This window comes from Toxotes jaculatrix, chromosome 5 (assembly GCF_017976425.1).
Source record: "Toxotes jaculatrix isolate fToxJac2 chromosome 5, fToxJac2.pri, whole genome shotgun sequence".
Classification (NCBI taxonomy): domain Eukaryota; kingdom Metazoa; phylum Chordata; class Actinopteri; family Toxotidae; genus Toxotes; species Toxotes jaculatrix.
Genome location: NC_054398.1, coordinates 16,592,728 through 16,614,968, shown reverse-complemented (window position 1 = coordinate 16,614,968; position 22,241 = coordinate 16,592,728). Strand labels below are relative to the sequence as shown.

General features: G+C 38.6%; 2 protein-coding genes across 2 annotated transcripts; one reads left to right on the top strand and one right to left on the bottom strand.

Moving 5' to 3' along the window:
* Nucleotides 1-2,666: 2,666 nt before the first annotated feature.
* On the bottom strand, nt 2,667-15,500 carry arih1 (ariadne ubiquitin-conjugating enzyme E2 binding protein homolog 1 (Drosophila)). The gene is made up of 14 exons (XM_041039320.1): nt 15,059-15,500; nt 11,236-11,303; nt 10,976-11,123; nt 9,254-9,346; nt 9,116-9,171; nt 8,328-8,394; nt 8,041-8,147; nt 7,840-7,882; nt 7,641-7,712; nt 7,393-7,523; nt 7,022-7,079; nt 6,279-6,539; nt 4,632-4,744; nt 2,667-4,546 (listed from the first exon to the last, which is right to left on the bottom strand). The coding sequence occupies exons 1-14, from the start codon at nt 15,341-15,343 to the stop codon at nt 4,462-4,464; spliced, it is 1,587 nt and encodes a 528-aa protein (XP_040895254.1). The 5' UTR covers nt 15,344-15,500; the 3' UTR covers nt 2,667-4,461.
* Nucleotides 15,501-16,126: 626 nt separating this feature from the next.
* Nucleotides 16,127-22,011, top strand: hexa (hexosaminidase A (alpha polypeptide)). The gene is made up of 14 exons (XM_041038571.1): nt 16,127-16,395; nt 16,951-17,055; nt 17,141-17,206; nt 17,401-17,447; nt 17,576-17,686; nt 17,775-17,876; nt 18,131-18,263; nt 18,554-18,734; nt 18,864-18,950; nt 19,056-19,128; nt 19,695-19,869; nt 21,367-21,457; nt 21,569-21,676; nt 21,805-22,011. The coding sequence occupies exons 1-14, from the start codon at nt 16,134-16,136 to the stop codon at nt 21,866-21,868; spliced, it is 1,605 nt and encodes a 534-aa protein (XP_040894505.1). The 5' UTR covers nt 16,127-16,133; the 3' UTR covers nt 21,869-22,011.
* The last annotated feature ends 230 nt before the right edge of the window (nt 22,012-22,241 follow it).

Genomic DNA, 22,241 nt, shown 5'->3' with positions numbered 1-22,241 from the left:
GGCATGTCTGCAGAGCAGGATTCTTCACTCATTCCACAGAGCCCAGCTTCTGAGAATTCATGGATGTGTCCTTTAACCTTGGATGAGTTTCCTCCATCTCCTGCTGACACTGAAACAGAGGAATCCTCCAGTCTGCAGCCTGGTAGTCCGTCTTCAGGACCAGCCAAATCTCTGGTTAGATCCAAGAATTGTTCAGGCATGATCCTCAAACTGAGAAGGATGTTTAGCGAAGGTGTTAACAGAAAAAAGGCCCAGTACCAAGCAGTGTCAGATTTGGGGACATTTGCTGATCCTTCCCTCTCACAGACTGTGGATTTGGAGGGAGAAGTGAACAGCGAGAGGGACCTTCACAGGAGGACGTGCAAAGTAAACCACAGGTGGCAGAGAACAGGTAGCTTCTCTCATGCCTCCAGCAGCTCCTCTAAAAGAAAACACAGATCACTCTTAAAGATCAAATACTGTCCCTACTTGTCTGCCTGCCACAGCGCTGAACACAGGAGGCGATGGGTCCTACGTTCGGCTGTCCAGAGGGCTCAGAGGGCCATGAGGTTCTACTACCCAGACCTGGTGGGAAAGAGGATCCGTCATCTGTATGAAGAAGATGACAAATCAGAAGTGTGGTATAGAGGAGAGGTGCTGCGTATCCACGAGGCCCACACCAACCCTCTAAAGACTGTATTTGAGGTCAGGTATGACAGTGAGCCGGAGTGGAAGTACTACCTAGAGCTGCTCATAGACTATAAAAAAGGCTGGCTGAAAATTGAAGAATAGTTTGCCTATTCAAATGTTGCTAAGCCAGTTTTGTTTTTGGTCAAGTCGGAGTGCAATGACAGTTTTGAATTGAGTCATTTTACTGTTTTTTTTTTTTTTTTTGCCTTAAATATCTGTCTGGCCGCCTGATGAATGAATTTGGACTTCAGTGAGGTCAGCTAAACATTGTTCTGTCACTTGAGAGCCACGGGGCACATTCTTCTTTAGGGATGGACTGTATACAGCATCCAGTAGATGTTTTTAAGCTCTTATTGTCTATGACACATCTATCAGCAGCTTTGCTGGTTTTATTCACAAATTAGATTGTGGTTTTGTTAAAGAAATGCCATGGCCTTACTGTGATCAATTTAAAAAAACATACAAAAAATGTAAACATCCCTGAAATGTTTTTAAATTATTTTAACTGTAAGCAAGTGTTTATTCACTTTTCTGATTAAAATAAAGTGAAGCTAGTAACAGGTGGTGCGAGTAAGAAATAAGAAACCAGCAAATGGCATGAAGACATTTTAAAAGGGTTTCACTGTTGAACAGTGACAGTCACATGTATATAGGTTTACAGTAATAGAGTGCCAGTCTTGTATGTGATAATAGCAAAGAGTGATTTTCAACCTGATGATTGTGGTTGGTGTTTTAATGTGTGTGACTGAAGCTGGACAGGCATTAATGTGGTCCTGTACTAAGCTTCTCCAGAGGACTTTGATGACAGACACGCTGAGATGTTCCCATGTCACAGTGTTTTTAATCACTGTGAACCTGAAGTCTTTAACTTCAAATTGTATTTTATTTTAATTTTTGTATCATTTTCTAAGACCTCTGCAGACTGAATTGTCTTAAATAAATGTTTGACATAAAACGCGGAATCATTGTTTCCCCCCAAAATATTTTTTTGATAACTTCATTTACTTTTTTTTTTAAACTCACAAGTTTCAAGAATTTTGTAAACATTGCCTTTGGTGGATAGCCACACCTAAAATATGAAACCTAGAATTACAATGTCTTTGTCCCCATCCAGTGGCAAAATTCTTAGTTGCAAATTCCCCTTTTAAACTGTCTAAAGTGCTGTTGAGTTGGAAGCTTGAATTTGAATTAGCAAGGAATGGCCTACCTTGTACAAGTGACACTGTACACAGTGGTAGTCTTCTGAGGACACAGTTTACAAAGACATCAAATATTGATTGCAGTGATCTTTTTTTTTGTGATCAAACTGGCTGCTGCCACAACAAAAACCATTGTGTCCATTATCAAACAACCACCCATGCCAGAATGATGTTTGCAACATTTTGCACTTTAATATTTTCTCCAAAACAGACAACTAATTTCTCCCACATTTTTACACTAATAGGAAATAAAACACCTTTGATAGCATAAAGAAAAGATATGTAGAAAAGTATTAAAAGTTTTTGGATGTCTCAGTTTCATGTAAGTAGCTGCTTCTGTTACTTCAATTGTTATGAAATGTTTATGAACTACTAGCAGACACAATGAAAACAGTGAGCCCTGGAGAGCCTATTAGCCTAATGATCACAGCTATAGCTGGTGTTTAACCTGCAAGACAGCTTAGTGAAATTAGCCCCTCTTTTGTTATTATCCATTCAGCTTGTGTCATCATTGGTTTGTGACTTAAAGAGACAAAGTAAATTCAAAAGCGACATCATACAAACAACCACTTGATCTTTATCGTACAATCTGCAAGTAGACAGTTTTGGCTAAAATAAAAATTATTCAGTGAGAGTCACCAAACGAACTCCACGCTATTCTGGAAGACACAGCTCTGCCAAGGTCTGAAGTACACTACATCGCAAAATACATAGCGCAGTAATGCATCATGGATGTTTGGGTAAGTAATATGACTGAGACCAAACCTACTCTAATGACTCACACAGTACTCCCAAAAATGAGATTTCTCATGACATTTATTCAAATAAACAATACAGTTTATAATTTGCTAGGATAAAATAATGTTTGAACACATAAGAAGCATTTGGGAGAGAATTCCCCAAAGATCTGAAACTGGGGCAAAGGATGTGTTTTAATGATGGCTGACACTTTGGTGTCATCTTCTGACTTGCATCAGTGCCTGTATATTCATGTCCCCTCCAGTCAATCTTGTGAAGACTGCCACATTGCAGAGACATGAACGAGCATTTACAAGCAGAGAGCTTGACAACCAGAGCAATCACCACACAGAACAATGCGAAACCTGGAGGGGCACTGACATTTCAATGTCGAATCCTCAACCCATGTGCGAAAAATACAGTCTTTAATGCAAAAGCATAACAGCGTTATAAAACAGTCCTACAACCTTTAGAAGTTTGCCCTATATTCCTCATCTGCCTAAGGATCACGCAAGTCCACCTGTGTAGCTCTGTTTAAAGCAATGTTCAGTCTCACTGCAAGGCAAGAGATCTCTTCAAAGAGGCACGGCCACTATCCGCCCCATGCCATCCAAATGCTCTCTGCAAGAGTGATGCAAATGCCTGACCCTGTTTGACAGTGATCCAGCCCAATTAGCAGCACTGCAAAGCTGTGCTGTCAGTACATTCTATTACCCTCATTCAATCCCCAAGGTGCAAGCTGAGCTTTAAGAGGGCTACCTCAAGCCATGTCGGGAAAGAGAAAAAAAGAAAAGAAAAAAAAAAGAGTGAATGTCACTCAGTTTGGCTCTTGCAAATGATTAGTAATGTTCTTAAATGTTAAACACCTCTAAAAACAACTAAGAGGGTACGTCAAAAGGTTAGAATACAGGGACACAGGGCCGGTGTGTTCAGCCTTTCCTTTGAACTGTAAAACTTTTTCAGCTCTTGATTTTCTAACTCAGCAGTGCACTTTCACTGAGTCCTTTATCTGATCACTTGGCAAGTAAGTGAAACCCTTTCTATCAGTCCCCATTTAGATTTACTGATAAGGTGTAACTTGCTGCTCTGAAGAGACTGAGGATGATAGGGCGAATGCCTTATTGCCAAAGACCTCCAAACCTCCACACTCTATGGAGGGAGTAAACAGACTCAACCTACATGGCAAAAGTACACCTTTTTCAATATCGGTAAAGAATAAATATTTCAAAATTTCAAAATTATGCAAACACGTGCCACTCTTGCTCTTTTACTTCCATGCATATGGACTATTTACAAATTGAAAAATACAGACTTGCTATTTTGATCTTTTGTTTTTTTTTTTTTTCTTCTTCCCCCGCCCCCCCCGAAATGTCTTTGCCCCTTTGCAATCAGCTTATCGACATTCAGCCACCCAGACAAGGATCTCACCACATATTGCAGACATGGCCAGGACAATTAAAGCTGTGTTGAAAACATTTTCACACTAATGGAAAAACAAAAGTCAAAATCAAAACAGAAAAGATTCACAAGCAAAAAACAGAGGAAAATAAGATAGTTCAGGGGAGGTGTTACAATACAAGCCAAAAGGATGTATTTGTTTAAGATGGATTTTCTGCTTTCTCAAGACTCCACTCTGTTGCTAACAATACTGTAGTACACTTTCTTTTTATTACTCTACCTTTTATTTAAATATAATTTACTTTTAAGATTTTGTTAAACAAATCCAGGAAAAATGATGCAAAAGTGGTTGGTTTGCCAAAGGAGAGGCGGCAGAAGGCCCGTGCTGCCCTGTTAAATTGCATCAGCGCTCTAGTTTGTCAAGATACTCAAGAGTCTGTTGCATTGGGACGTGTCCTCAATCCTCAATGTACTCCCACAGGTCCTTCTCATAGCCTTCATGCACGTGCTGTAGCAGCACTCTTCGCCTGCTCTCACAGTATCTAGACACAAGAAAGCTTTATTAGAGTCCAAGGACACACACACTTGTCAGTGGCAGACAGTGATTATGATTCTTCCTTCACTGACCTGTACTTATCTTGTACTTTCTGCTTGATATCCTGCAAGGAATCCTGGGAGATGTCCCGCTCTAGGTAGCCAGACAGGACCTCAGTGGCATTTTCCAGGTCTGCCTGGTTGTTCTGATGAACCAAAAATTTGATAAACAATTCTTTGCCAAAGCATAGATTAAAAAACAGAAACATGTGTCCTAAAATTTTGAGCGTCCTGTCCCAGGTCTAGCTCAGACTACAGGAAGCGTGGGCTGATTTCCTCCCTTTTGCCCCTCCCAACAATAGGGTGACTAATTTGGTCTTTGTGAGTGGACTAGTTCTGCTGCCAGTGAGCCGGATGATGAATGTAAACGTGGCCAGAACTTCCTGGGATAATCTGTCCTCCAAGAAAAGTCATAACTGTACACACAAAGAGAAGCGCTGGGGGTAAATCATATGAGTCAAGAGAGCGTGTGTGTGAATGATAGAAGAAATGAGGGAGATGAACATGTGTCAGAGAGAGAAAGCTAATGCTCGCCAGTGTGGTAGAAATCTGAAATAAAGACAGAAGGTGCAGAACCTCGTCTTTGAGTATCAAAATATATTATATATTATAAATGAACAAACCTTTACAAAAGGGTCAGAACACCAGACAGAGTCTGCAATGTCTGACAAAGAAGGCTTCTAAGTACACACATACTGTACATCAGTATGAGAAGGAAAAAAGGAAGTGTAAGATAAGTCTGCTTATCTTGGAGTGAAGGGTAGGGCTGCTATAGATGTGTACAGACTAGTTCTGTGGCTACATTTCATGGTCAGAGGTACAAAAACATTTTAAATGATGTGTTCCAGTCATGCAGGACACATCAGGTTACCTAAGAACATTATAATGATAGTAAAATTCCATAACACCAGATAATCTAACAATACATTCTAAGATATTTTCTATTGCTAATCCTGTAATACCAGCGTGTTTGTGATTTGTGGCAAAATTAGTCTTTTTTTGTCTGACAGAATGTGGTTTAACAAATTTTAAGAATTTTAAATACTCCTGTAATCTGAGTCTGGCCTTAGGATTGAAGACGAGAGAACGCTCTTTGACAGAAACAAAAAGATGATATCCCCAAGACTGAAATGTGTTGCCATATAGATGTGTTCATGACTGCATAATAACAAAAAAGCTCAATAAGTAGGAATACTGTATATATTCTTTTCAGCTAATACCAGTAAATGGGCATGTAACAACTCTTGAGTTTGACTCATAAGTATAAGTAACACTGATTATTTGGGCATTACAAGTAAATGTTGAATATTATTTTGCTGATTGTTATTGTGATATCACTGTTATTTGATTATTACATGCCATTCTAACCAGATAGTGAAAGTCTGATTTGATAACTTAACTAAAAAGTTATGTAGTTACCCACCTGTTTGTCTGCTACTAGTTCAGGAGTTTTTCCAACTATTTATTTTGTAGTGCCTCGAGTGTGGCACTACAAACACAACTACTACAATTTTATTACAATAATTCATATAACAGCAGTGGTTACTTAAAAGATAAGCACTAACTGTTTCGCAAATAGGACTTATAAATATGAAAACTAAAGTAGTCCTTGTTATTTATGTCATTCACAATCTGCTCACATTAATGCCATCTGATCCAACAAATTCCATTTTATCATACCTCAAAAATAATGGACTGGTTGTTCTTCTTGAGGTAGAAGGCAAAGACGTAAGTGAACATGAGTGTGGAGCGGCACTGGCACAGCACATCCACAGCCTTCTTCAGAAACTGCACCTCAATCCAGGACATGTTGTGCTGCTGCATCTCCTCCATCTTCTGCTTGACCTGAGCATAGAGCTTGTGCTCAAAGCGCAGGCTCTGCATGTGGTTCATGTAGCGGTTGCAGTAGAACAGGTACCTCTGCAAGGCTGCCCTGGAGCGCTGCACACACACAGCATGGAACTGACTTTACCTCAAGCACGCTCAATTCAGCTTTTACTCGACTAACAATTCAAGCTCAGCGGGTACGGGATAATCAGCAACATGTCAAATATCTACGTAGCATAATACAGGTGTTTCAGGAAAGACACAACTCTTCAGTGTGCAACAACTAACCACATTCTCAAAGATGTAACAGACATTTATTATCAGGCAACAGCTTCCATGTATCGTTACCAATGTTTTGGGGAAAACTTTGTATGTGAAAAACAATATATTGTTAATTATTTCAGTAGATATTTTGTTGCTGGCTGTGCAGCAGGATGGAAACAATACATGGGGGGTGCTGCTCTCTGTGTGTGTTTACAAATGGCAGTTTCACCTGTTGCATAAATGGCTGCATGTTGCACACTAATATTGTGTCATCGTGTAGCATGTTTGACAAAGTATGCAAAAGTCTTAAGATATATTAATATGAGTATTACCTCTTGGGCATCTCTGGCTGCCTTGGCATCATCCTCATTGTAGCGATTGCAGTTGTACCTGAAACATTACAACCATCATCAATGGTTTCCAGAATACTGTAACACAAGTACCTCCTGTTTGATAGTATTTTATGTTTTCATGCTTTAAATGCTTTTCATGAATGCTTTTTCATGCTATAAAATATTTAACATGACAGACGTCAGATATGCATTTAGACATGACATAACAGGGCAATTTGCATTTAATATCTGTGAAGGATATGCTTCTTGTCAAATATTTTCCATATATTGTGAAAGTATCTCTATCAATAAAGACCTACTTGAAGAATGTTTCAACATGTGCACAAATCATTTAAGCTATCAGTTCTTACCAGGCTGAGCCATGGGGCTCCCATGGTCCAAGGCAGACCCAGCAGAACTCAGCTTTGCAGTTCTGGTTCCGACAAACCATGTGATTGCAGCCACCATCTTTCTCAATGGTCACATGGCATTTTGGACACTCCTGTGTGGAGACGGGATTAAGATTCAGAATTATTTTTGTAAGTCTCTGCTCAAGGCTCAAGTACTTTTCTAAAACATTACAAGTGGGCAAAACTAACAGAGCATGTTGATTCCATACCTTAGTATTTGCTGCAATCCAGTTTGACGTTTCACTGTCATCATCACATTTCTTAATCCATTTTCTCAGCCACTACAAAAGCATCAAACCAAGAATAAGAAATAATCATGCTGACAGTGAATGCTAATCTTAACAGAACTCAAGAGAAATAGCTTCATATTTATTGTAAAGTTATAAAATATTTCCCACACTGGCTTACCTTACACTTGACAGGATCATGCCAATTCTCTCCACAGTTGAAGCTGCAACAAGAAGAGGCGTGACGAGTCAAATTCAAAGGATGCTTAATAATTACAGTTAAACGTCAACAAAAAAAGAGTCAACATTCAAGCACTGTCACTGTCAGTGCGCAATAGTTTAATACATTTTTTTTCCCCCAAACTCTCCCAAGCTCTCTTACCAGAACTGACGGCCACACTTGCACCTCACTGGCTTGGCATCTGGGTACTGGACTTTGACAACATGATGGCAGTCTGGTGCAGGGCACCACTTCAACAGTCGATTGCACTTAAAAGGAGTAATGAGAAATAGAATATCAACTCATAGTTTCATGGAAGCTTAAGTACAAAGAAAGTCTGTGTTTTTCCCAAGTTGTGCATATGAATAACCGAACAGCTCAACATAATAAATCAAGGCTTTGCAGCCTATGTCAATACACTTTTAAGGAGGAAAAAACTCAGAGCTTACCTCTACAAAACTATTCGTAATTAAATGCTGGTACTTCAACTTCACTTTTGAATCTGTTATGAGGCGCCTACAGGAAAAGTACATAAAATGAATGACTTTAGTAAAACCTCCCTTCCTTGGCAAATACCTTCCACGCATCAATGCAATAAAAACAAAAAAAGTTACACAGTTTCACCTTTTCTTGAATTGCAATTACAGTCAGAATACTCTGTTATTTTTTCACATCACCATGGACCAACACCACATTTTATATTATTAAAAAACTAAGAGATTTAGTCCAGACTACTAAGGTACAACATGCACTACATTACATTAAATATTGACATGGAGGACATATGTTACTGTGCATGTTGTACCCTAAACTGATCAATGAAACCACTGTTAGGTCTCTTGCAAGCTGGTGAGAGCAGAATGTAGGTTAAGACAATTACTGTCAGCTTAAAGGCTGCTACAAGCGATTACTGTCCATGCTTCCAGTATGGAGGTATATTTCTTTGCCCTACGAGCTGAACATAAACACTGTAAAGCAGTAAAGTGGTGATCTAATGACAGAGCAATACCTGGTAAAATTCTTCTGCTTTAAAGTTTCTAGTACTGTTAAATACTTTTTTGTAGTGTGTCTCTGTATAATGATAATTTCACATCAGAGAATAAAAACAAGAGGAATCCTTTTTGTTTCTTGCTCTTTTCATTACTAGAATGGGTCAGTCACATCTACTTATGCTTATCACTGCTGACCAATATTTAACAAGACATCAAAACAAATATAAGCACAAACAGATACTCACATGACTGTGTTGTCATCAACCAAAATGTCACAACTATGAGCAGGACAAGAAATGGTCTGAGAAGACAACACAGAGGGCAAATCATTAGTAAGACAGCTATTAAAAGACTAACACTGATCAGTAAATCTCAGTGGTTACCTGTCCCATTCCTTCTTCTATGATTTTGGTGGTCAGGTAATCTCCCCAGCACTGCATGCAGAACTTGTGTCCACACTCCAGGCCTGTAAAATACTGTAAGAGAAAAGCATCTAATTTGATTTCAAATAAGACCAGCAAAGGATCACACAAGCATATGCGCTTTTGGTGACCAGGTTAATCAAAGGCTGCAGAGTGATGCCATTTATAGGAAAAAGACTGAGATCTGCCAAAACAACTTGGTTTTAGCAAACTCATTCAAATAACTGATGGATAATTTTGTGTGCTACAAACTCAAACATACAAATATCCTAGATTAAAATATATCTTCATATCTGAGACACTGAAACTCCTGCTCCACGAATGAATCCTCTGTTGACACAACATACTGTATCATAGCAATGGAATTGTACACCTGGCAGTGTGTCTTTAATTCAGATAAATTTATTCCCACTTGACTTCAAAGATTCTTCTGTTGATAAATGTGTTTTTTTTTTAATATTGTCCCTGGATGACCTCTTGCACTACCACAGGGAGCACTGTGTTGTCTGGGGTAACCATGTCCTCCAAAACGGTTGAAGGGATCAACCTGATCTACTACAATTCTAAGACATGTTCTGGCATCACTGCATTGGTCTGCAGCTGTTCACGAAAATGTGCTTGTCAGCAGAATAGATCTCAAACAATTACACTTCCTTGACCAGTCTGTACACACAGCAAAGTAGTGTATGTAACCATGCATAATGGGCACCCTGCTGTTTAGGTCACATCCACATAAATCTACCCCCGAATTGAATTTCGAATTACCAGCATTTTTTTTCCCCAATTGTGAGTGCAAGTGTAGTAGAAAGTGGCACTTGGTAGAGAAAGGCTGGGTCAAGAAGGTACACAAATTTGACCAATTCTGGGACACAATAAATCCCTACTGAAATTGTACAGCATGGCTACTAAACAAAGCTGTTACAGCATTTGCTGTTTTCCTTCTGATACTTCCAAGTGAGGGGGACATAGAAGCATTCGGCTTTTCAACAGTTATCCAAATCTAAAATAGTTTTACCCTTGGGTCTTTGTATTAGTAATCTTTACTTAAACATTAGAACATTTTACTGTTCGAGCATTTTTACTACTTGGCATGCTTGACATTCTTCTATCCTAACCCCAACTGACAAAGCCATCAGCTGGTAGGAAGATGCCTGATTTCAGGGCGACAAGTTTCAGCTAACATTTTAAGTTAATATCATATCACTCTTAGCCTGAAAACTACAATCAGATCACTATAATGAAAAAGAAATTAACCAATGGTAGTGAATGCTGAATTAAATTGTCAGTGAGTTGCATTCACTGATTTATATCTGGGTACAGAAGGTATGAGAAAACATTAACCCCGGTTCTTCACAACAGATTTAGTGATGTCAAGTTAGCCATACCTATCCTATATTTCTCTCACGACTGTGTTAGCTGAGGCAGTTAACTGGATCTGAAAAATGATTCTGAGCTTGCACATAACCACACAGGACTAAAAACATCACTGTCTGTGACAGTGCGTCAGTTAGCAACCCACCCCCCTGCATTATACAAGTTATGTGCCTTAAGTATCCATTGTGCTATCAAGACCAGACTCAGCTTCAGTGTCTGACAATTTTAGAAAAATTGTAAAACCACAACTTAAACCTACAAGCACGTTCAACTCATGCAATAGAACGATGGTGCCATTATGGGACTCACAGAGTTGGGGAAGTTCAGATAGCAGATCTGACATGGCATGTCCTGTGCCGATGATCTAGTGTTGATTGGAGGACGGATCCGAGGCTTCTTACTGGGGTTAATAACATGACACTCAGAGAAAAGCTTGTCCAGATTACCATCAAAATACCTGTATAAAATGAAACAAAGAAAAAGAAATTCTTGTTAAAAAAAGCATGAAGACATCAGCTCTCCCAGGTGGCAAAGGCGGCAAATAAAGAATGTAATTCAGAGACTGTTACCTTTCCATAAGCTTTTCTTTATCCCAGTTGAAGTGACTGAGAAGGATGCGTGTTATTGTTGCAGGATTCTAGAGGAATGAGAAAGGGTTCGTCAGACATAACCCTGAATTTTACACTTAATTACTGCCAATTTTCTATTTCCGCTAAAACAACACATAATTGGTGGTATTACTGACATAAAAAGCTCATTAACTGGTACTTCAACAATTCTACACCTATTAAAAGTTTAAATCTCTTTTGTTGAACAGACTGCTGTAAGGATCCATTTTTTTCCAGATGTGGATTAAGCCTAGTATTAGACTAGAATGGTATAAACTTAGATGAAATTAAGGAATTTAAGTAAGTAATCACCAAAATTAGTTGTAGATTTAGTAGCTCTCGTTGACATTAACATTCATTGTCCACCCATGTATGTCAGTGGGACTGAGCAAACATATCTGAAACACCTTTCATTACAGTAAAATATAATGCAATACCACCACAAACTACAGCCTTGGAGTTGACCACAAAGTCAACTCCTTTCTGACACCATCTGAAGAAATTTTTTAGAAAATGATTCACCAGGGAATATTCGCTATGAGGTTTCAATTTTTAAATTTTTCTCTTCACAGTAGCTGCTTAAGATTGGGAAACTAAGGTCGGAGTACATTCCAAATGAAATACAAGTTCTACATCTTTGCTGTGTGTAGACCAAGCAAAATGGCAGCTGTTCATGATGCGATACACCAGGACACTGTATACTTTGTTAAAAAAAAAAAAAAAAAAAAACGATGCAAGTACAGGTGATGGTTTACAAATTGAACAGGACTGTGTGAAAATTTCAACAAGTATAATGGGCCACCTTACGCATACTACTGTGAAACCAAATGTGATACTACAGGTGTGTCACAGAAACCAGCCATTTTACTAGTAGAAATACATCAAACTCAGACAATCCTACATTCTGCCTGAAAGGGCAGCAAAACCACATTGAATACTAAAGTCAGTAATGTCACTAAAGATTTCAGCTAACAGTTTCAAAGTGAAGTTGGTGGATTTGTGGTCTTTCATCCACACTGCTCAACTACACCACTGAATGTGGTATATCTATCTATCTAACTATCCGTATATCTGTTTGATATGCAGATAGATTACAAATTAAAGGAAAACCCAACATAAAGTGTCTTAGTGAGGTGCTTGGCCACCACCATGTACCTTGACATAAATTCTTTAAGCCCATAGAGTAATGCGCAGAGATATGACAAACATATGTTGCTCCCACCAATTTTGTGCTCCCGGGCAACACAAATACTGCATTCAACGCTAAACTCTTGATACAAGGAGTATATGACTCTGTGAACAGAGTGGAGCTGGTGCCTTCAATAATCACAGTTGAGTCACTTCAGGTTTTCTATCTGTTACATCCCTTTTGTTCTCTGTTCAAACTGAAAGAAAACCCACTCAAGATTGATGTTGCCTTGCAGTTAAGTTATACAAAGCAAAGAATTTTAAAGATGGCATGCAGAGTCAATGGAGAGACTCAAACAAATGATGGTGTCTGTATGAGTTGAAATTTTTTCATCAGGAGAGTAAAAAATTGGGGGTAACCCAGACTGAGATATCTGATTTCACTTTTTTAATGTACAGAGAAAGAACAAGGAATTGAACTGGAGGGGAGTGTAAAGGTTCAAACTTCTGAGTGTGTTGTTACAGAAACAATCGTACCATCAGTCAGGGAAAACATCCATCAGTTGCTTGTGGCCAAAAGACTCAAGGCTGCACTCCAGCCACAAAATTTCTTTGAATAACATAAGACAAACATTTGTTTTGCATTGTGATTCAATGCAGCTTGCTTGTGGGAGCAGTAAAGTGGGATATGAAAGAACACTGATAACCTAGCTTTTCAAAACCTGTTCCATAATTCAAGCAGAAAAAAACAGAAATCTACTCCCATTTTCCCAACAAACTAGGCCTAGTAATAAAAGCACAGAATGTTGCTATTGGCGTATCATTTGTTGTACCTTTTTGTTTTACCTTTTGGTGTATGAAGAGAAAAGTGTGATAAAAATCACTTTCTCTGGCTATTGAAGGCACTACACTGATGTTTACCCAGTGTACAGGTATTCAGGGGTCTACCCAGAATACCTGGGTAAGATGAGGCATGTTAACTTCAAAGACATGCAGTGCAAACATATTTTGTATATTATATTCTAAATATGCATGACAATAAGAATTTTATATCCCATTTTGAAATGGGAATGATGTTGCAGCAGAACACTGGTGCCAATGTATCGATAACATACAACAAGACAAAGTAAAATATACCAATAAACTAAATTGTCTATTTATTAGGTACACCAAGCTAAAACTAATGCAAACAGCCCTGCAGTAAATATTACCTTCAAGAAAATTATAATATTCAGTTTTTTGTTTATAATGTTTCAAAGAGGTGCTTATTCAATTGTATGCTCATTTTAGAGGCTGTAGTTTATGGTGTTGTTTAATTGTACTAAGTTATACTAATAAATAATAATTAAAATACCTCAGTATATTTGTGGCCAATGGTCATGCAAGTTTTGCCTGTTTTGTTTTTCTGAAGTTTGCTGTGTAATCTTTGACAGTGTACAAAGTCTTTACAGATGAAAAAACAAAAAAAAGAAAGAAAAATCCAAAGGGTCCTCGGAGACCAAGCAAAACCACTTACTCTTGACATGTGAAAGTGAAGTTAACTATAATACTATCACATTCTCCGTACTGAAAACTTGAATTCTGAAAACAGATGTTCAAATTTACTTTGAAAAGGTTATTTGTTAGTGCTTGCTAAAACCTGAAAAATAGTAAGTTAGGACTGAATACTATTTATAGAAGAATCACCATGTCAGTTGATTCTGCTATAGAAACGACTGCCATGCGGCTGTACTGTATTCACAGTACTAGTATTTCACCTTAGTTTTTAGGGCTTGTTGATAGTGCAATGATGACACACAACAAACATTTCTATATGTAAAATGCAACGCTGTTCATTAAAAACGTAAATACGAACAGGTCTATCAAGACCACTTCCCATTTTATTCTGTGCTCAAGTGAAGCTAAGTGAAAGGAAATGGAGGCCCAAGTTAACACTAAGCCTAAGGGCTCCACTGAGTATCCCGTCTAAATGAATCATGAACCGTTGCTAAATTATAACGTCTTCGTGTGATCCATCCAAACTTTTTCGCAAGTCGTGATAAAATAGCTTGTTAATGTTAAAGCAGGTAACCTAGCATGTAACTTGCTAACCAACTCGATGACCAAGCCTTTCGTCCAACGTTATAATAACGTAAACGGTCGGGTTATTTTACAAATTCAGTAACGTTAAGTTTAAACTGCTTGGTTAACGCACTCCAACTGTCGTCTAGTGTGAGTTGGCAGTTATCAAAATCTAGAACCAAAGACGTTATGCTTTTCCAGTAAGGTGCTAGTTGGACGGTTACAGTTGGCTAGTTAGCAAGCTAGCTACCTTGCAAGCTAGCATTAGCTTAGCAAACGTTACTGCCAACTTCTCAATAGGGATTAGACTACTTCCTGGAACAGAATCTGCATGGAAATTGTTACTTTCATGCACAAATTTAAAGTTATCAAAATCTTCGTTTCAAACGTTACGTACACAAAAGAGTGATAAGTTGATTAGGAAAAAAAGTTTTTTTGTCTTTTGTAAACCGTGTCACTGTTGTAAAACTGCCAACTTCCAGCAAGTAAACTACTCATGCCAGGCTAACGGCTAAGCTAACGTCCATGGCCTGTTTACGCTTCACCCAAGCCTGGACCCCGGTCTTTCCTAACACTGACATACCAAAATACCTACCTGGATGACCTCATTGACCTCCTTGATACACTCCACCATATGCTGGAGGATCTGCTCGGCAGTCAAAACCTCGAAGCGGTAGTCCTCCTCTTCCTCACCGGGACCATGGCCACCTCCGCCAGTCTCACCGCACTCGTCTCGCTCCCCGCCGGCCACCACGGGATCGACCAACTCCACCTCTCCGAGCTCCACGGTGTCGTCCTCGGGCTCCTCTTCGGCGCTGTCCTCGCTACATTCCTCCTCCTCGTCGTCGTATTCATAGTTATAACCCTCGTCTGAGTCCATTCCTAGGGTGGTTATCAACTTGTGACAAGCACACCTTAAGGTCTACAGTGTGTGAAATGTTGATTGTGGAACAATACGAAAACCAAAATTATCCGAGCCTGTTTTTCAGCTGCAGCGAAAATAACAACAAAACGTCGCCGCTGCTAAGCCAACAAAGAGACACAGCGTCACCAACTGACGACGGCCTTACGTCAGATGGACTGTACAAGAAAATACGAAAAAAAAATCGTATTTATATGACAAACTTTTATTTTCACCTGAATATGTTTCAAAACAGTTTTTAAAAATACTCATTAGATTTACGATTTAAGCTCGTGCAGCTAAAGTGTTCATTAACTTAACAAAACACACTTCCCCCTCATTAAATGCAGGTAAGGCCAACGCTTAAAAAATATAACGGGCAGGCGGAACTATAATACTCTAACAGTCTATTATGTTACAAATGTTTTAGTTTTCACCAAGTTATCAAATAGTATCTGTTCACTTGTCACATCATGGCCTGAGAAACGTTAGTTGTACTACTATTTACTCGTAGTAGTAGAGTTAGCAGAATGAAAGTAGTAACAGGAAAAAATATTAATAATAAAATAAATAGTAAATACAACAAACCCCAGGGGATGCTTCAAATAAATAAATATTGATTTACTTTAAACAAACAAACAAAAAACAAACAAACAAAAAAAAAACCATCTTGTGGCCCCAATCATGTGACAGCACGGTCTTATGCACCTGACTGGTACAGTCAATTGACAATTCAGTTTGTGCCGGTGAATGCACTGATATGGAAGTCATGAGTGCGGTGACTTGTGGACGCTACACTCGTCCAAATCTTATTTTGCTACTATTAATTATCGTCCAACTTGGCCTACACACAGCAGAAGGTGTATGGCCATTACCACAGGCTTTCACCTCCTCAACGGAACGATATCCACTGCACCCACAGGCTTTTTACTTCGGTTACGGAAAACAGTCAGCCGCACAGCAGGGCTGTTCTGTTCTGGATGCTGCGTTCAAGAGATATTTTTCTCTTATTTTTCCAGACTATACATCTGGTAGGTGATTAAATGAAGATGAATTAAGACTATGGTAAAACGAAAGTGAGATTTTACACCTTGCTGAAGTTTACGGTTCCCGTCGTACTAACAAAATTCGTAAATATTCACAGAGGTTTTTAAAGTTTTTCTATGATACATGTGATACAACATGTATGCAAACCCTGCCTTATTAAATTATAGTGTGGGCATTAAGAGTGGATGATCTGATGATACACATGTTCAAGACTGCATTATGAATACACAAAAAATGTAGAGCAAAGTGTCCACTGTGGTCTTGTTTTGAATGTTCTGTTTGTCATGTTGGCTTTTAAAGTCGATCAATGGGCTTTGTAGAGACAGCAGTTCATCAGTCAGCCACTATAGGCCCACCTACTCTAAAACCCACAATGACAATGGACCAGAGTAGCACAGCTGTTTGTGTTTACAAAAATAGCACATAGGATAATGGCAGTTTGACTGTGACATTGTCAGAATGAAAGTAAGCAATGTATGCACTTTTATAAAACTTGAATCATACTGCCACTATGATATTTTCACTTTTATGACCAACAGCAAATGGTGTCCTTAGATTCAGAGATGATAAACCATTTACTGTGGAGATCAGTGTTGACCACGATGACTGTGAGAGTTACCCAAAGGAGGACTCTTCTGAGAAATGTAAGTATCAACACGTTTAAGGGCTTAGTGCCAACAACAGGTAGTGTCCAACGCTTTATCTAACTTGCTCCTTTTTGTGTTGCAGATAATCTGGTTGTCTCTGAAAGGAAAGCAGCTCTGAATGCAGAAACCGTGTGGGGTGCTGTAAGAGGTAATTATAGCCATTACATTACAGACAAACACGTATAAACAAAATTAAGAACATGTGTAAACAAAAGTACAAAAATGAAGCAAACATGTTAACAATTGGCTTGCATTTAATAACTGGCCAAAGTATTCCACTGTTATTTATGCAGTTTCAAATGATTGCTGATTTTATGCTATGTATCTTCTGATTAAGCACAGGTCTGGAAACCTTCAGTCAGCTGGTGTATCAGGATGATTTTGGCTCAGTAAGTAGAGATTTTCCAAATACTCATACTCTTGAGGCCTACAAGGACTGTACCTTTTGAATATACAATCTCATTTTGTTACAGAATCTTTTCTGGTCCTTTGTTTTTTGTGCTTTTTTTTTTTTTAGTATTTTGTGAACAAGACTGAGATTGAGGACTTCCCCCGGTTTCAGTTCAGGGGGATTTTGTTGGACACTTCACGTCACTATTTACCAGTGCAGGCCATTTTAAAAACTCTGGTAATAATCAGATGACATAATCTGAACTTCAGCTTTCGGTTGGATTGATCACACATCTGTAGCATTAACAGATATGTTTTCTTGTTAGGATGCAATGGCTTACAGTAAGTTCAATGTGCTTCACTGGCACATTGTTGATGACCCCTCATTCCCTTACCAGAGCCGCACCTTTCCAGACCTTTCCAGTAAGGTATGTAATGCTGATGAAGATAGCTGTCAAGCAATATGGAAGAATGAGCAGCCTCATGTAATGTTCACAATGACTCTGCACATTATCATAATTTGCTTTGCAAATATTTTGATCTGCATTTTATGAAATTAAACTGGGCTATTTTACAGTATATACTAGATTTTTAACCAGGCCAACTGCATGTGAATTCATGAGGTGGGAAAATGCGGAAAAGTTGAATCCACCCTGAACAAAGACTTCTGGCTCTGATTCAGGGGGCTTTCCATCCAATGACTCACATCTACACACAGTCAGATGTGAGAAGGGTGATCTCATATGCCAGGCTGCGGGGAATTAGAATCCTTCCTGAGTTTGATTCGCCGGGCCACACCAAATCTTGGGGAAAAGGTAAAGTCCAAAGACCAAATGAGCCACATTTACTCAAAAACAACAGTTTTATCCAAAGGATCTCAGCTCTTTTTATCTTCAACAAAGTACTTGGCTTTCTGCCTGATTTGCTTAAACTATTAACAAGACATACAGAATTTTGACCTTGACTCATTTCTTATCTGGAGGACTCTTATGGTTACACCAGTGGCATCAAATGTCTGTCTCTCAAATGTCTCCACAGACAACGTAAGATATGTATTGAAATTAAATTTTGAATCAAATCTAATAGATAACCATTTATTCCCCAGGGCAGTCAGACCTGTTAACTCCCTGCTACAGAAGGGGTACCCCTTCAGGTACTTTTGGTCCTGTTAATCCAGCGTTACCCTCCACCTACCAGTTCATGGCAAGACTATTTAAGGAAGTGTCATCAGTGTTTCCTGATTCCTATATCCACTTAGGAGGGGATGAGGTGGACTTTTCCTGCTGGTAGGCACAAATGTAATAGATCATTTAAATTTCTCCTGTCTGTCTGTTTAGTTGAAGTAACTTTCGGCTTCTGCAAAATGTACTTAAACAATAAGCAGAATTGTTTAGTTAGATGACTTGTTTCCATAGGAGATCTAATCCTGACATCCGTGCATTCATGCAGAAGATGGGATTTGGAGTAGACTTCACCAAATTAGAAGCATTCTACATGGAGAGGTAGGTTATAAGGCAGAAAATACAATATGGAAAGCTCAATATAAAGGATAAATACACCAACCAACACATTAATGCTACAAATGACATTAATGTTTGTATTTCCAGCCTTGTGAATATCACTTTAGCTCTGAACAAGACATCTATCGTGTGGCAGGATGTGTTTGACTACCATCGAAGAGTAAGTATACTGCAGCAAATACCTCTATGGTATAAAACAAAACTACGTAAGTCAGTCGGTGGCCCACATACATGCAAGACATTGTTTGAAAAATGATTAGAAATATTTCTGTAAGTGTGCATCACTGAGGGAGATTTTTAAGCTTTAATATATAAAACATGGAGCATTTGTTTTCTCATATTTTCAAACATCTTTGTTGCTGATGACTCAAAGTTTTCCTGTAAGATGCTGATTGATACACTGCAAAACATGTTTTTTTGAAAGCATAGAGAAAAGAGGAAAATCTGCTCTTTTCTGTCCCACAGTTTAACACAAGATAGTGATTTTCAGATTTCAACAGAAATAGCCAGTTATACCCAAAATAAATTATAATGAACAGGTATGCTGTCATCCACATACTCTAGCAAATATTTGTTATTTTATTTAACAATTACATTTTAACAATATAAGTTTAACCTCATAAGATTTAGTGGCTTGAAACAACAGTATATTGTCAGACAACACCAAGCTCATGTATCACACAACCAGTTAATTTAAGTCTGATAGTCTATAGCACTGTGTTGCAGCGCAGCTCTCTATCAGTGGTGGAGGTATGGAGAGAAGGCTGTTACCTGTGTGAGGTACGCAGGGTGACTAAAGCAGGAATCAAGGTGATTCTGGCCTCCCCGTGGTATCTGGACCAGCCAGGACCCACACACAACTGGGCCCGCTACTACACTGTGTGGCCCCTCGCCTTCAAGGGTCAGGGAAGAACCTGTGTGCTGTGGCAATTTTAAGTAGTACTGCTGTGGTTTGTGTCTCTCATTAATTTACCAGTAAAACTTGCTTTCCTGTGAAATGCAGCATATGCGTGGCAAAATGTTTGGCTGTTAATGCCACACAGGATGTTTGTAGCCACACCACTAGGTGGCAGCAAAGACTAGATTCAAAGATTCAAGATTCAAAGGGTTTATTGTCATTTGCACAGTAAGGAAACAGGTTTCCCTGTACAATGAAATTCTTACTTTGCTCTTCACCCAGAATGCCATACAAAACGTTGTAAGTAAATAAAATAGATAATAGTATTTACAAAATATTAATAAGAGCATAAGTGAAAAAAAAAGTTACACAAAATATAAACTGTACTGATATATGCAAATCAGCTGTTGTGCAAATTCAGCTGAGAGTGAAGACTGTGCAAAAGAACTGTTATGTGAACAGTGCAGTATGTGTGCAGTTATTAAGGTGCAGAACAGATGTTTATGCATTAATGTTGCAGACATATTCTATGTCCCAATTCCATATGGTATACTTACAATGTACAGAATGCGCTGTACTCAGATTTTCAAGATGAAAAAATGTATGTCCTTTACAATTTTGTACTATCAGGAAATGATGCAGTCCTTGTGCATGTCAATCAAACTTCACTGTGTCACAATAACATGTTTTTTTTTTTTTTTTTTTTTTTGTTTTTTTGTAGTTTTTTTTCCAGGTGTCTAATCAGGATTATTGTAGTGTGAACAAATCGCAAACAATACTCAATTTAGAATTAGTATGTAGTATGGAATTGGGATGCTGCTTTACAGAGAGGTGTGATTGCTGTGGTACATGCTCACAATGCTGATGTCGCTAGCGAGCACACTCTTTCCCCTAAACACATAAGAATTGAAATATTGGCAGCTGTTTTACAAAGCTCTTTGAAACACACACACACACACACACACACACACACACACACACACATATATATATATATATATAAAGCAAAGGCTCAGAAAAATAGAGCTAAATGTCTGTCAGAAGCACACATGGGTTGTTTATCAGATTAGAAAAAAACCATGTGTCATCATGATGAGTTACTAAATATTCCAGCTAAAGCTGTAATATTGCAGCTTATTGACATTTCTGTTGGTTGTAACATTTCGCTGCAACACAATTGTTGGTGATGTCAGTGATTTCAACTGTCCTATGGCCAGGATTTGCACAACTACATTGTGCACCCACAGAATCTTTATCGCGTGTGCATGGCCAAGTAATATTACATACTTCTTATAACCTGGCTCAGTTAAGGGCTGGTTATGTTACTTGTCTTATGAGAGCTGCAGATTCTGTTAATTCTAGGGCCACTCAAACATGGACTCAGTGAGTTTTGCTTGAAGTGATGTGATCATTTTGAAGTGAAAATTCTAATTGGTAATAAACTCATTATCTGCTTATCCTTAAATAAAAAAACATTGTATTGTTATTATCCCCTCACAGGTACTGAAGAACAGAAGAAACTGGTGATAGGGGGTGAGGTCTGCATGTGGGGAGAATATGTTGATGCCACCAATCTCACTCCACGTCTTTGGTACGACATTAAAAAGCCCCATAAAATCACCACCCTAGTCAACCTGTTAAAGTGCACCAACAGTGCCTTTCAGTTATTTAAAATATTCACTGATTGCACCCAAAATCTCAGGCCAAGAGCAAGTGCTGCAGCAGAGAGACTGTGGAGTGATGAGAAGCAGACCTCCAGTGTGGAGAAGGCCTTTCCTCGTTTGCTGGACTTCCGCTGCAAGCTTGTGAGGTGTTTTACGTTTGCTATCCATGACTTTGATGAGAATAGAGCTCACATACCTAAACAAGACGCTCAGCTCTTTCTCACAATGTCTGCTTTATTACACACTAATTTTTCTGCTTCCCTTTCTCTTCAAGGCGTGGCATCCAGGCAGAGCCTCTCTATGTTGGACACTGCAAACATGAGTACCAGGGTGTTTGAAGATACTGGGTGGACTAACATTACAGCATTTTTCAGAGTGTTTGAACTTTTATTAAAGTTCATAGTTGCCTTCTTATCTAATTCTGAAAAAAAAAAAAAAAATCACGTGTGGGGCATTTAAAGTGGTATGAAATCTTCCTCCAGTCTCCAGTATGTACACACTGAAATGCTTTCTCAGGGACTTATCTAATACCTATATTTTCTTTCTTTCTTTTTAAAATTTTGTAACAACTATTTGAGTCATGGTCTTTTTTATTTTAAATTATGAATATTTAGCAGACAGAAAATAGAAATGTTAACAAAAATCAAAGTGCTGCACTGTAATCCCATGTTGAACCACACTTGAAGACTGCAAGATGACAGCAAAAGTACA